Here is a 12,324-nt window from a genome sequence, read left to right on the forward strand (position 1 = left end):
TGTGAGGGAGGGAGGTAAAGGAGATTGTGAGCCGCTCTGAGTCTCTTCGGAGTGGAGGGCAGGATATAAACCCAATATCTTCTTCTTCCATGAAGCAGACTGACTATTCCATCTTGCCATTCAGTTGGGCAAAAATAAAAGCAAGCCTATTCTTAAGGTTTTTGTGCATCCTAGCAGATAGCGGAAAGCAGCAAATACTTGCTTAATGTGGAGATCACCTGTTCCTGCTGGCCTAGTTTCAAGTAAAAATACAAAGAGCTCCATGGTATATTAGGTACCAGCAACAGGAGAAAACCATGGAAAACAATTGTATAAAAATTATACCAGATTTTTACTATCGCATGGGTTAAATACAGGTAGGTAGTTCAACAGGTAAAACCCAAGTCCACTATCACATATGTTAAATACAGGTGGGTAGTTCAACAAGTAAAGTCCAAATATTCACTATCACGTATTCTAAATACAGGTAGATAGTTCAACAGGTAAAGTCCAAATCTGTCAGTAAACCAGCCATCCTGAATAGGGTAAAGAGTCTCTAAAGAAGATAGTATGACTCAGAATCACTCATAATTGACTCCTCCGGTGCACGGTTGGTTCAGTTGAATAATGGAACACAATATTCAATTGAGAGAAGAGAAATTTGGCATAAGCATTCTAGTTTCTACATATGTTAGAAGTTAAATGTTTTGTGTTTCCTTGGTGAGCAAATACACATGAGATGCTTCAGTCTATTGGCAGACCTTAAGAAAATAGGAAGTTTTACTGAAGTTGCAGACCAGAAGAGCTGAATACATTTGGACCCTTGAAAAAGGACAGTGGTTTATGAAATTAACTGAGTAATTTTTGACTCTCCATAGGGTCATTTATTGAAATATAGATATTTGGGTCATTGTTCAACTTCCAATCTGTATTTTTGTTGTTGGAAATATTGCTTATATGCTAGTGATACATGGTGGATTTTTGGGAAAATATGTATTTTTGATAAAAAAAAATTAAAACACATGCAAATATATTGAATGTTCATATGACTACTGAAGTATTTATTATGTATTTGTAAGCAGTATTAGTACACATAGCTGTTAGCGGCACATTTCACAGTGAGGTTTAGTATTTTTCTGTGTCCAGCGTGGTCCCTTTAATTATTCTGATTCCCAGTTGGGGGCAGGGGATCCCCCAGTTTGGAGGCCTTCCCCCTGCTTCAGGGTTATCAGAAAGTGAGGGGGGGATGTCTGCTGGGCATTCTAGTATAATGGAGAATTGATCTGTGGGTATCCAGGACTCTGGGGGAGCTGTTTTTGAAATAGAGGCACCAAATTTTCATCATAGTATCTGGTGCCTCTCTGAAAAACACCCCCAAGTTTCAAAAAGATTGGATCAGGGAGTCCAATTCCATGAGCCCCAATATAAAGTGCCCCCATCCTCCATTATTTCCAATGAAGGGAAAGCATTTAAAAGGAGTGGTGGTCCCTTTAAATGTGATTAGCAACTTTGGAGTTCAATTGTGCTTCTCACAACCTTGTTCCTGACTCCACCCTCAAAGTCCTCAGATATTTCCTGAGTCAGACCTGGCAACTCTGCATCAAACTCACAAGAGAGAAATATTGACAGAGATACATAAGGATTCCTAGAAATAAATAACTGATCTATCTACTTTAGATGATTCATTAATTTTGACAATATAGACTTGAGAAAGTTTTGCCCCTTTTAAAAGCAACATCTGCATGCTGGGAGAGTTCATTTCCATCATGTTACCAGACAGCCTAAGTGCAATGCCTTGCCCATTCTCCATTTGGAACGTCGAACTTGTACACAAAGCATCTCCAAAAGATTATCATTTGAATGACACCGCCCTGCATGATGTTTGCAACATATGTTTTGCATAGAAATTTTGGACACCCATGGTATGTATGTATCAAGGGAGTATCTTCTGAAAACCTGAAGCAATAAATCAATGACAAAAACAAGTCAGAAGGCCAAGTCCTGACTTGCTTGGGACAGCTCATGTATTAACGTGAAGAAGCCCTGGTCCATCTCTCTCTTTAGGGTCATCATGCTGGTTAGAAATCAGGACTATCATTTCACTTTCAGTCACTGTTTTTCAAGGGAAGGGGAGAACAATTTGAAATGAAATAATTGATTCAGAAGTGCATTTGCTTTTGGAAGCTGGGGGAGGGGGGAGAGAGAGTGAGTGAGTGAGTGAGTGAGTGAGTGACTGACTGACTGACTGACTGACTGACTGACTTGAGGGAATCTCTGTAGAAGGAATATGGCCCTAATGCTTTCAGTGTTACTGTTCATAAGCGCAAATGTTAAGACTCATGTTGTGAGATGAATGCAAATGTCATTGAAAAGTGGCTAGACAAGTGAGCAACTTTATTGCTGCCATGAACATTCCAATGCATTCCAAAGGCCGATCAGCTAGCCTGAGTTATGGCAGATTCTTTTTGTGTGTGTGTGATTGGATATGCACACTGAGGGTGATTCTGCACTCACGTTGATCCAGGGCGGGCTTCCATTATGGGCAGAGCAAGCTGGCGATTTCGTACCAGTTGCTCCATGCTGGCATTTTGCGCAGGGCAAACCCGCGATTTGCCCCACCGCAGTGTAAACTTGAAAAAACGGGTTTACACTGCGGCGGGGCAAATCATGGGTTTGCCTCACACAAAATGCCAGCATGGAGCAACTGGTACGAAACCAGCTTGCTCCGCCCCAAAACGGAAGCCCACCATGGACCATGAGTGCAGAATCATCATGAAATTGAATACTAGCAAAAAAAAAACCCCACCTCATTTAGATACATTGTGCTGATTTTCATATTTTCCCTGCATAGTTAGTCTAAATAATCTGTGATTTTGTCTAGGGCCGGCCCTGCATAGAACTGCCTATAAAATAGCTGGGTTTAAAAAAAATGGCATGGTCCTGAAAGACAGGAAAATATGTGCCAGGCAAGTCTCAAGGAAAAGATAAGGTACCACTACCAAAAATGTTCTGCCTCTAGTCAGCACCCACCACACTGCTGAAGGTGGGCCTACAGAAGAGGGTGTGGGACTTAGATCTTAACAGGTGGGCTGGACAGTAAAAGAGGAAACTGCGATCTTTCAGGTACCCTGGCCTCAAACCATTTCAAGCCTTAGAATTGTGCCAGGATACAGATGGGTAACCAGTAAAGATCTTTCAGCACAATGGTGATATGATCTCTCTGGCCAGTCCCAGTTAGCAGCCTGGCCACCATACTCAACTGAAATTTCAGGAAGATTCTCAAAGGTGCATTACAGTAATCTAACACAGAGTGCATTATGGTAATCTAACACAGATGTGATCAAAACATGGAGCATAAACATGCAATTTATTAGCATATTCTAGGTCAGCATTCAGATTTTCTTGGAATTTAATTTGGGATAATTTTCTGCAGTGTAATACTGGACTTTTAGGGCTCTGGGTTTTTAAAAAAAAATTAGAGCCATTTCCATGTCATTTTATTACATTTGTTTTCATTACCATAGTAGTATCCCTTCTATGGACTTACTCAGTGGCCTTATGTCATCCTAAACAGACTTACACACTTCTAATGCTCTCAAAATGAATGGACCTATCAAGGACTTTTTTGGTAGAGAAAGCCTTGCAGGAACTTGTTTGCATAGGCCACACCCCTGACACCAAGCCAGCCGGAACTGCGTTCCTGCTAAAAAAAAAAAAAAAGCCATGTACCTACCTGCAGGAATAATAATACAAGCTGCTGATTATTCTGATTTATTTTGAAGCGAGTGTTGTGACCAGCTGTACTAACCAAGAAGTCAATAAAGAAAGCCCAATCCATTCCAGTAAAGAACAGAAACACATGGAGTGGTAATAGCATGGGACAAAGATGTGTCAGCTTGACACAGGAAACACAGATCTACAGGAAGACTCATATAAAATGTCTCCTCGCTAGATATAATAGATTTTTCATGCCAAAAACTGTTATGTATAAATTGATCCCACTTTATAATCATTCCAACAGAGTTCTGCAAAGTGCTATCCTTTGCTCTTATCTTGGCTGAGACCAGCCTTAATCACAAAGAAAACACTTATCTAAAAACTGGAGACACAAGCAGGGGTGTGGGGAAGCCAACAAAATGTTACACAGCTTGCTCACTCTTTTCAGGGAGAGGGAAGATGAGACTGATAGTGCTGCTATTGCATTGTTGGAATGCATTAAAATATTATCATAAGATGAATATATGAATATATGAAGCTGTCTTATACTGAATCAGACCTTTTGGTCCATCAAAGTCAGTATTGTCTTCTCAGACTGGCAGCGGCTCTCCAGGGTCTCAAGCTGAGGTTTTTCACACCTATTTGCCTGGACCCTTTTTTGGAGATGCCAGGGATTGAACCTGGGACCTTCTGCAAGCAGATGCTCTACCACTGAGCCACAGTCCCTCCCTAATGTAAGATATGTAAGACAACAGTTCTCCAGCATGCATATCTTGAAATTTCCCCTTATACTACTCTCAGCTTCTATACTAAGCTTGAGAATGGCATGCTAGAAGGCATTCTATGGCTAGTTTGTAAAAAGCTAGACTTTTCCAAGCGATCAAGTACAGAAGACAACATGTGAGAAAAACATACAAAGACTTGGAATCTGTTATGCATGTTTCAGAAAGAGACGTGTACACTGAATGGTGATATAAATAAATGTGAAAGTATGCACAGAAACTGCAATATAACATATTTAAGTGCTCTTGAGCCCATTTATTTCAATGGGCTAAGACTCTCCCCTGTTCCAAATTGTGACCAAATAATTCTTACTCAGAAGAGGTGAACATTATACACAGGACTTATACATAAGACAACAGTGATAATCTACTTTTGTTACAATTCATAGGATAGATGCTATAAGTAGACATAAAATTAAGAAAATTACAGATGGTCAAGTCAGTTTTAGTTCCAAAAATTTTAAATATATTTATTTTCATAACAAAAACATGCATATTTATGTACACTTCAATACAAACATTTACACCCCAAACTCCTTTACACAAAATTTTGGTGAGATAAGGAAAAGAATATCAGCTTTATAAAGAACATGGAAATCATCTTTCCTCCTTAAGTCCCTTCTTCTTTTGCCTCAAGTCTGCAGGCTGAAACGTGTTTTTTTATTTCTGTACAGTACCAAGTATATTGTAGGTGTCTTTACAAATAATACATGGTAAGGATGACAACTATGAGAACTAATCTACAAATCATTGAAGAAAGGGTATCTGCCCTACAGAGCTCATCTGAGGTTAGTAAAACAGTCCTCAGTAGGATTGCCAACAGGCTATCTTGTATTATATGCCTGATATTTAGAAATGGTCAGCTGAAGTTTTTCATGGCATGGAGGTAAATAACATCACCTAGCAAATCATATCCAATTGTTTTCCAGACCTGCTGACAGCTTTAGTGGCAATCCTAAACCACTCTACTCAAAAATGAATCCCAACAAAATAAATGAAGCTTCCTTCCATGAAAATTTTGGACTGCAGCATAAAACTATATGCATACCAATTGTAAATATGTTTACTTAAAAGTAATTTCCACTGAATCAAAATGGATTTAGTTCCTGCTAAATATGCTTAGGATTAAATCCTTAAGTGCAAATACACTAATATGGGTCATCTAAAGATTCTGCTATTGTGTAACATTGGTGACCATTGAAGAAGGTCGTTTGAGAATGGATTCAACTGAAAATGACAGGGGCTCATTTGCTGACAGTTTTGTTAGAACTTGTTTGGTCCCCAAAAAGTCTTTAGCATATCTGTCTATGGTGAATTTATATTTTTGGTTTTCTTTGATGGTATATTCTCTGTGCTTTTTGGATGCCTCATCAAATGTTGTTTTCAATTCAGGCCCCGATTTGTTGTGTAACGCCTGCTGGAATAAGGAATGGAATGGGCTATACTTCAGCGGTGGTGGCAGATACGGCTTGATACTTTCTTTGTTGATCTTCCTGAGAGAATGTTCATGAGTAGCCAGAGAATCTTTTTCAGGGATGTGTGAAAAAGTCCTCATAGGAGGTGAAAAGGCTGATCTCTCACGATTCTCCTGAGGGATCTGCTGGAGTTCATTTTGAGATGACTGAGTTTCTCGCATATGAGGAAGCAGGAATGAGTTTTCAGTCTTTGGTGACATTATGTCATGCTCGGAGTTTGGACAGTCCTGACCTTGTGAAGCCTTGGAATCCCAGACTGCCCCAGGTTTGAGGGCTTGGACTGTGGTAGCATTTAGAAGGCACTGTTGATAGAGAAGGGCATCATTCAGGGAACCACACTTTGGCCATACCAGAAGCCTAGAGGGTATAGGGTACTGCCTGTAGGTAGTAGCTACACTCACATTTGATGAAATCAGTTCCATGTTCCCTGAACCTGAATACTGCATTGTTAGATCCAGGCAAGTTGGTAAGAAGTTGCAAAACTCCTTATTGGAAGCTTCAATCTGATTAGGGCTAAAGGCAGTTTTATAAGAGTTATATTCAGACCCATGCCCCATACGGTTTGGCAGAAAAAAGGCAGCAGCTTGGGTAGCTTCCATCATTTCCCTTTCTTTATACTCCCTTTCAAGCATGATATTCTCCAGTTCTTTGTCAGCAAAAGCCCGTCTTTTTCTCATCCTGTCACTCACAGGAGGTGGCAAGGGTGAATTCCCTCCAAGATAGGGATCTGCTGCAATGGGACGATAACCTGGGAGGAAAGTCCAAAATAGAATTGGTCATTTGTATACAAACCCTGTGCTATAAAGGAAGTAGCAAAATGCTAAAAGAGCCACTTTGTATTTGCTGCAAGGGGTGCCTTCATTCTCAATGAAGTCATTGTTACTTATGTTATAAAGCATGCAGAAGTGTTTTATGACCTTTATGAAAGGCGTGGCTTCAGACATCACGGAATATTGGAATGAGAGTCTGCAAAAGTGACTTGTTCTTCTTACCATGGTTCCTCAGTAACATTCAAGACAACCCTCATTCATAGTAAGAAGAATGACTTGTCTTTGAAGCTGGATTTCACACATCTCATCACAGGAGAAAGTGCAAAAGATTTCCTCCTGATCATAGATGCAATATAAAGAAACTGTTAAGATCAAGTAATGTGTGCTACTATTGTATCCACTCCTGACTATTATCTTTTGTAATGTCCTGCCCAACTATTTATCCCATAAAAGGTAAAGGTTGCCCTCTGTGCAAGCACTGAGTCATTACTGACCCATGGAGTGACATTTTTGTTATGAGGTGGTTTGCCATTGCCTTCCCCAGCAGTACTGCAGCTTACCACTCTGCACCACAGGGCTCCTATATTTATCCCATAAGAAACCCATAAATAGGATGTTTTGCAATACAGCTTCTGTTTCTTTGAACAATGCAGAATATCACCAGCAAAGCTAACTATGCCTGCAGCTCATATGTTTCTGGTCTCTAAACATGAATCACTATGATCACAGAGATAACAAAAAGACAAACAGAAAGACAGAATGAAGCAAATGAGAGAAAGGAATGTGGGGAATGTATATCATTTCCAGACTTAGTCATCATTTTTGCTTGCTTAGCCTCTTTTAAGTGGTTTGGTAACTAATCACAATGACTATTCAGAAAACGTGGGACTGCAATACTAGAAAAGTTAGAATATAACTTTCAGACTATTTTGGTATACTAGAAAAGGTCTATCTGCTCACTGCTGCTTCATTTGTAAACCATTAGTAGGTAATAGTACTTATCTCTATACCATGACAAGGTTTCACTTGCCGGTTTCTGTATCTCAAGCTTTGATTTAGGGACAGGAACTGGCCAAGCCAAGGGAGGGGGGTTTGGGGGGGGGAGGTGGAAGGAGGGTGTTCCTTGTCAGTTTGCATTACTCTTCAATATATCTGGTTTTTAAGGAAATGCAGGATTGTCTGTGTTTGCAGACTGTCATTACCAATAATTAAAATAAATTGCTCTGTAAATTGTTCGTTTATTGTAATTATTTCAATTTTACATGACTAAGGTGCCTAATTGGTCATGGAAACTTTTCTATTTCATACATAAAAAGCTAGATCAGTTTTGCTGATAATAAAACATCTCCTGTTGATGTTTAGACATAAGGCAATTGCACCTATGATCTAGATCTTCATAATCCAAATCTATGAAGGTATGAAAACTCAGAAACAAATCCCACTGATTGGATTACCCAAAATTGTGCATAGATTGCATTCTAAAATTTACACCTAACTTGACCACCCTGATACATTTAAAAATCAAATTACTTTGTCATTAGTCTGTAATAGGAAATTGGTTTTCACTTTCATTGATAAGAAAAGTCAGTCTGAAAGTATTTCTGGTTAATTTTAAATTTTAAGCAAATGTAAAAGAGACTACAGAAGGAGAAGGTATTTTTTTTCACCCTGATTTTCTACTTCATAGAATCAACACATTTTTTTTATTCAGCATCCACAAAACATCTTTTATATTGAGTTGTCATAAACATTTAACATAATTGAACAAAGCAGGAGTCAAGTACACCTTTTAGACCAACAAAGTTTTATTCAGAATGTAAGCTTTAAGCACACTTCTTCAGATGAGGGGATCAGGTACAGTGCATGCATGTATTTCAGTCCACTGTACCTAATCCCCTCATATGAAGAAGTGTGCTTTTTGCACGCAAAAGCTTACATTCTGAATAAAACTTTGTTGGTCTTAAGGGTGACACTTGACTCCTGCTTTGTTCAACTCCTTCAGACCAACACGGCTGCCCACTTGGATCTATTTAACATAATTAGTTAATGATAAAAAAAATTAATGAAAACAAGATGCTTTTAAAGTCAAAATCATATTTATTTTGTTGTATTCATTTGCAGAGAGGGCAGTTTTGTGGGTGATTAGCTCACCAAGTTATTTTTGGTGTTAATTAAAAATTGCTAGTTTCACTAGTTTTACCATATTTTCTCCTCAATTCTGATTTTAATTTTGGATTATAAATTTCAATCATTCCACTATTTTCATATGAATGTTAAACAGCTTTTTTTTTTTTTAAATTTTTTTTTTAAATTTTTTTTTTTTAAACAGCTTTTTATGTCTTCAGATAAAAAGAAGCAAGTTCCAACTTGGAAACATAATATATTTCTTAACTAAGTAATAAAACATGAAACACTGTATTTGTGAAATTCCTAGTGGATTTTGATACTTTCTGTGGAAAAGGAAAGGTCCCCTGTGCAAGCACCAGTCATTTCCGACTCTGGGGTGACATTGCTTTCACAATGTTTACACGGCAGACTTTTTACGGGGTAGTTTGCCATTGCCTTCCCTAGTCATCTACATTTCCCCCTAGCAAGCTGGGTGCTCATTTTACCGACTTCGAAAGGATGGAAGGCTGTGTCAACCTCAAGCCGGCTACCTGAAAACCCAGCTTCCGCCGGGGATCGAAATTTTGCAGAAAGGATCTGTTGGATGATGGATACCATCCTTCAGATGTTACCCAGGTTAGAGAGAAATCAAGGAGTTGGAACCAGGAATGCATTTTCTACTACAACCAATTTAAAGTATGTGCTGAGAAATTACATGAATGAAATTTTGTAATAATTTTTAAAGCATATCCTTATACATGGTTCAAAATAATGCAGGCAAGTGCCAATGGCAGACACTTCATTAAATCATCATCAAGCTTAAATGCCTGGAAACTGGAAGAGTCCATATCCAAGTGTATTACCTTCTAAAATGCTTTTGGCCAGCAAGCTGGGTGTTCGGACATGCCTCTGGTACACTGTCTTGCGTTCAAAGTTAGCTTGTTTCCCTGTAAGCCCCTTCTTATCCTAGCAAATAAAAGATTTCACAAGTTAGAGGTGGCTTCACAATTCATTGCTTCATTTAATGCATTCATTTTCTGCTCTGATATTCTTAAAATAGAAAGGCATCCACTTTCCTAGTCCAAACCCATATCTGAGTCCTAAGTGCATTACTAGGAAATAAACCATTCTGGCTTTAATTGGACTTCATTCTAATAAAGAATGTTTAGGGTCTAGATGTGGAGTTGTGATCCTAAGCATATTGGAAAGGGAAAGTTCCTAACAAGGACAAAAGATCCAACCAAATTTAAGCAATTTAAAGTTCCATTCATATTAACAGAATATATTTAAAATATGCTATCATTGAAATCATTAGAATTTTGAAGTTTTATCTTTATAGGAAAGTGTCCACTATGTTTAGATTAAATGTTAGGAAATAGGAAACAGACCGCAGCAATGGGAGATACAATACTGAATTTTGCACTCTACAAAAATGTTCAGTTCATTTCTGTGGTATATTATTTATTCCTAGCATTAGCAGGCAAATATCTGAGTATCTGCTTCTTTTCTGGTCAAACACTGCACTGTAGAGAAATCCTCTAACAGGAATAAAGTTATAATGGGCTTTATGCCTTTTAAGTATGGGAAGCAGTGCAGGGGAATAAGAAGCTGGTGAAACATGATTTTTAAAAATCCTAAAAGCAATTTAAAAGGAATGGAGGTGGGAGAAATGGCAATTACATAATACTTGTCTCTGTCTGGATTCAGTTTTGAAGCCAAGCAAGGCAGCATTTGACTAGGAAAGCAGGATCCTCTTCTGAGTACATTGGGATTTGTGCCTAGTAAATGTGTTCAAATCAAGGTTGTCAAATCAGCCCTGCTGGGCCATTCCTGCAAGGCATCAGGCAGGCAGAAATGTGAAACAAGCCCATTTGAAAGTGCCTTTCTGTTTTTCACATACAGTTTAAGTGACAGGTGTGAATGATAGCAGATCCAAATTAATCGTTTAAATCCGAACACTCCTTCACACATCATCTCTGCCTTTGTAAGACGATTGTTATCACCTAGAGTGGACCAAATAACTGAGGCTATGATCACTCTAAATAATGTAGCCTCAACCCACTTTCAGCGCACTTTCCAACTGGATTTTTCCAGTTCACAGTTGGAAAGTGCACTGAAAGTGGATTGGAAGTATATTATATCAGGAGCCTGGCTCTCATTTCAGGTGCATTCTGCTGCGCTTTGGTTCTTCTTTCCACGGGGCAGGAGGTCGGGGCCCGGGAGCCAACCGCGTCTCCCAAATGACCCTGGGGTGGGGGGGGCGGGGCTGGCGCCTGCTGCTGCTCACCTCGGTGGCCTGCTGCCTGCGGAGCGCCACCTGGGCGGCCATGACGCGCTGCCTCTCCACCACCAGCAGGCAGTTGGCGCACTGGCAGTCCCGCCAGCGGCAGAAGCGCTTGTGGCCCTTCAGGCACGAGACCACGCCGTGGTTGCGGCAGCGCGCGCACTTGGGCGTCCGGCTCAGCTTGCGCGTCTGCAGCAGCTCCCCGGCCGGCCCGCCCTCGCCGCCAAGCTCGGCGCGCAAAAGCGGCTGCGGAGGCTGAGGCCTCTGCTGCCCGGCCTCGCCTGCCCCAGCGCCCTCGCTGCCGTCCTCCGCTGCCTCCTCGTCGTCGTCGTCGTCGTCCTCGTCTTCCTGGCCTCCGGGGCGCGGCGGGGACGTTGGCGGGCGGGGCTGGGGCTCCTCCAGGCTCTCCACGTCGATCTCCCAGGCGTCCCCGGCGCGGCCCACCTGCAGCCCCTCGGCCATGGCTCGCGCCGCGCGGCTCGCGCCTCCTCCTCCAGCGCGCTCACTGCAAGGCACAAGAGACAGGCAGCCCGCCCCGACCCGCCGTGAGCTGTTTGCCGCTGCCGCCCTCGCCGCTGCCCTGCCCTACCCTGCCCTGCCTATGTTGCGGGAAAGCGGGGCTCGGCCAGGCAGGCGCGCTAGGAGGGGCTCTGCCTCAGCCTCAGCTCTCCCAGCGCGGCGAGGGAGGGAGAAGGAGTCCCGAAAGAGCTGCAGGCAAAAGGGGGCGCGGGTCCGCAAGGCCTTTGGGCGACTGGGATCCGCCAGCGACACTCAGGAGTTCGTTTCACCCACGCGCCGCCCCCGCCCCCGCCCCACTACCAATTCCCACCCGCTGTTGCAATGCGGCCTTCCTTCATAAGGTTCAACAAGAGTTTAAGAGGGGCTCACTGGGAGGCCACCAGGACTGTGCAGGCAGCCCACCACCACCATCACCCTCCTTGGTTCCGTCGCAACTCAGGCCCAGGGCCTTACTACCCTGGGAAACCCATGCCCACCGATCCCAGAGACGTATTCTGGGCCTATTCGGCTGATGTATGTTAAAAATAAAGATTATTAAAAAAAAAAACCCCACAAACTTGGGGGTGGCCCACTTCTTCAGATCCTAAGTTAGGACGTCTAACCCTGCATCACTGCAGGTGAGGGCCCAAGCTTATGCTGCAGGGAACTCCTGCTCGGCCTGTTGGTTGGTTTTACTGCGAAGGCTAACACGG

General features: G+C 41.7%; 1 protein-coding gene across 1 annotated transcript; it reads right to left on the reverse strand.

Annotated features, from left to right (window-relative positions):
- Positions 1-5,483: 5,483 nt before the first annotated feature.
- Positions 5,484-11,575, reverse strand: DMRT2 (doublesex and mab-3 related transcription factor 2). The gene is made up of 3 exons (XM_060237412.1): positions 11,117-11,575; positions 9,693-9,795; positions 5,484-6,701 (listed from the first exon to the last, which is right to left on the reverse strand). The coding sequence occupies exons 1-3, from the start codon at positions 11,573-11,575 to the stop codon at positions 5,653-5,655; spliced, it is 1,611 nt and encodes a 536-aa protein (XP_060093395.1). The 3' UTR covers positions 5,484-5,652.
- Between the last annotated feature and the right edge of the window lie 749 nt (positions 11,576-12,324).

Source organism: Heteronotia binoei, chromosome 4, assembly GCF_032191835.1.
Source record: "Heteronotia binoei isolate CCM8104 ecotype False Entrance Well chromosome 4, APGP_CSIRO_Hbin_v1, whole genome shotgun sequence".
NCBI lineage: Eukaryota > Metazoa > Chordata > Lepidosauria > Squamata > Gekkonidae > Heteronotia > Heteronotia binoei.

What these genes read in the sequence shown, in the direction of transcription:
- DMRT2 (XM_060237412.1), bottom strand. Translation starts at nt 11,575, where the DNA reads ATGGCCGAGGGGCTGCAGGTGGGCCGCGCCGGGGACGCCTGGGAGATC. An exon ending in GCAGGCAGCAGGCCACCGAG is followed by an intron (nt 9,796 to 11,116) that starts GTGAGCAGCAGC and finishes TTTATTTGCTAG; the next exon opens with GATAAGAAGGGGCTTACAGG. An exon ending in GGCCAAAAGCATTTTAGAAG is followed by an intron (nt 6,702 to 9,692) that starts GTAATACACTTG and finishes CTTTCCTCCCAG; the next exon opens with GTTATCGTCCCATTGCAGCA.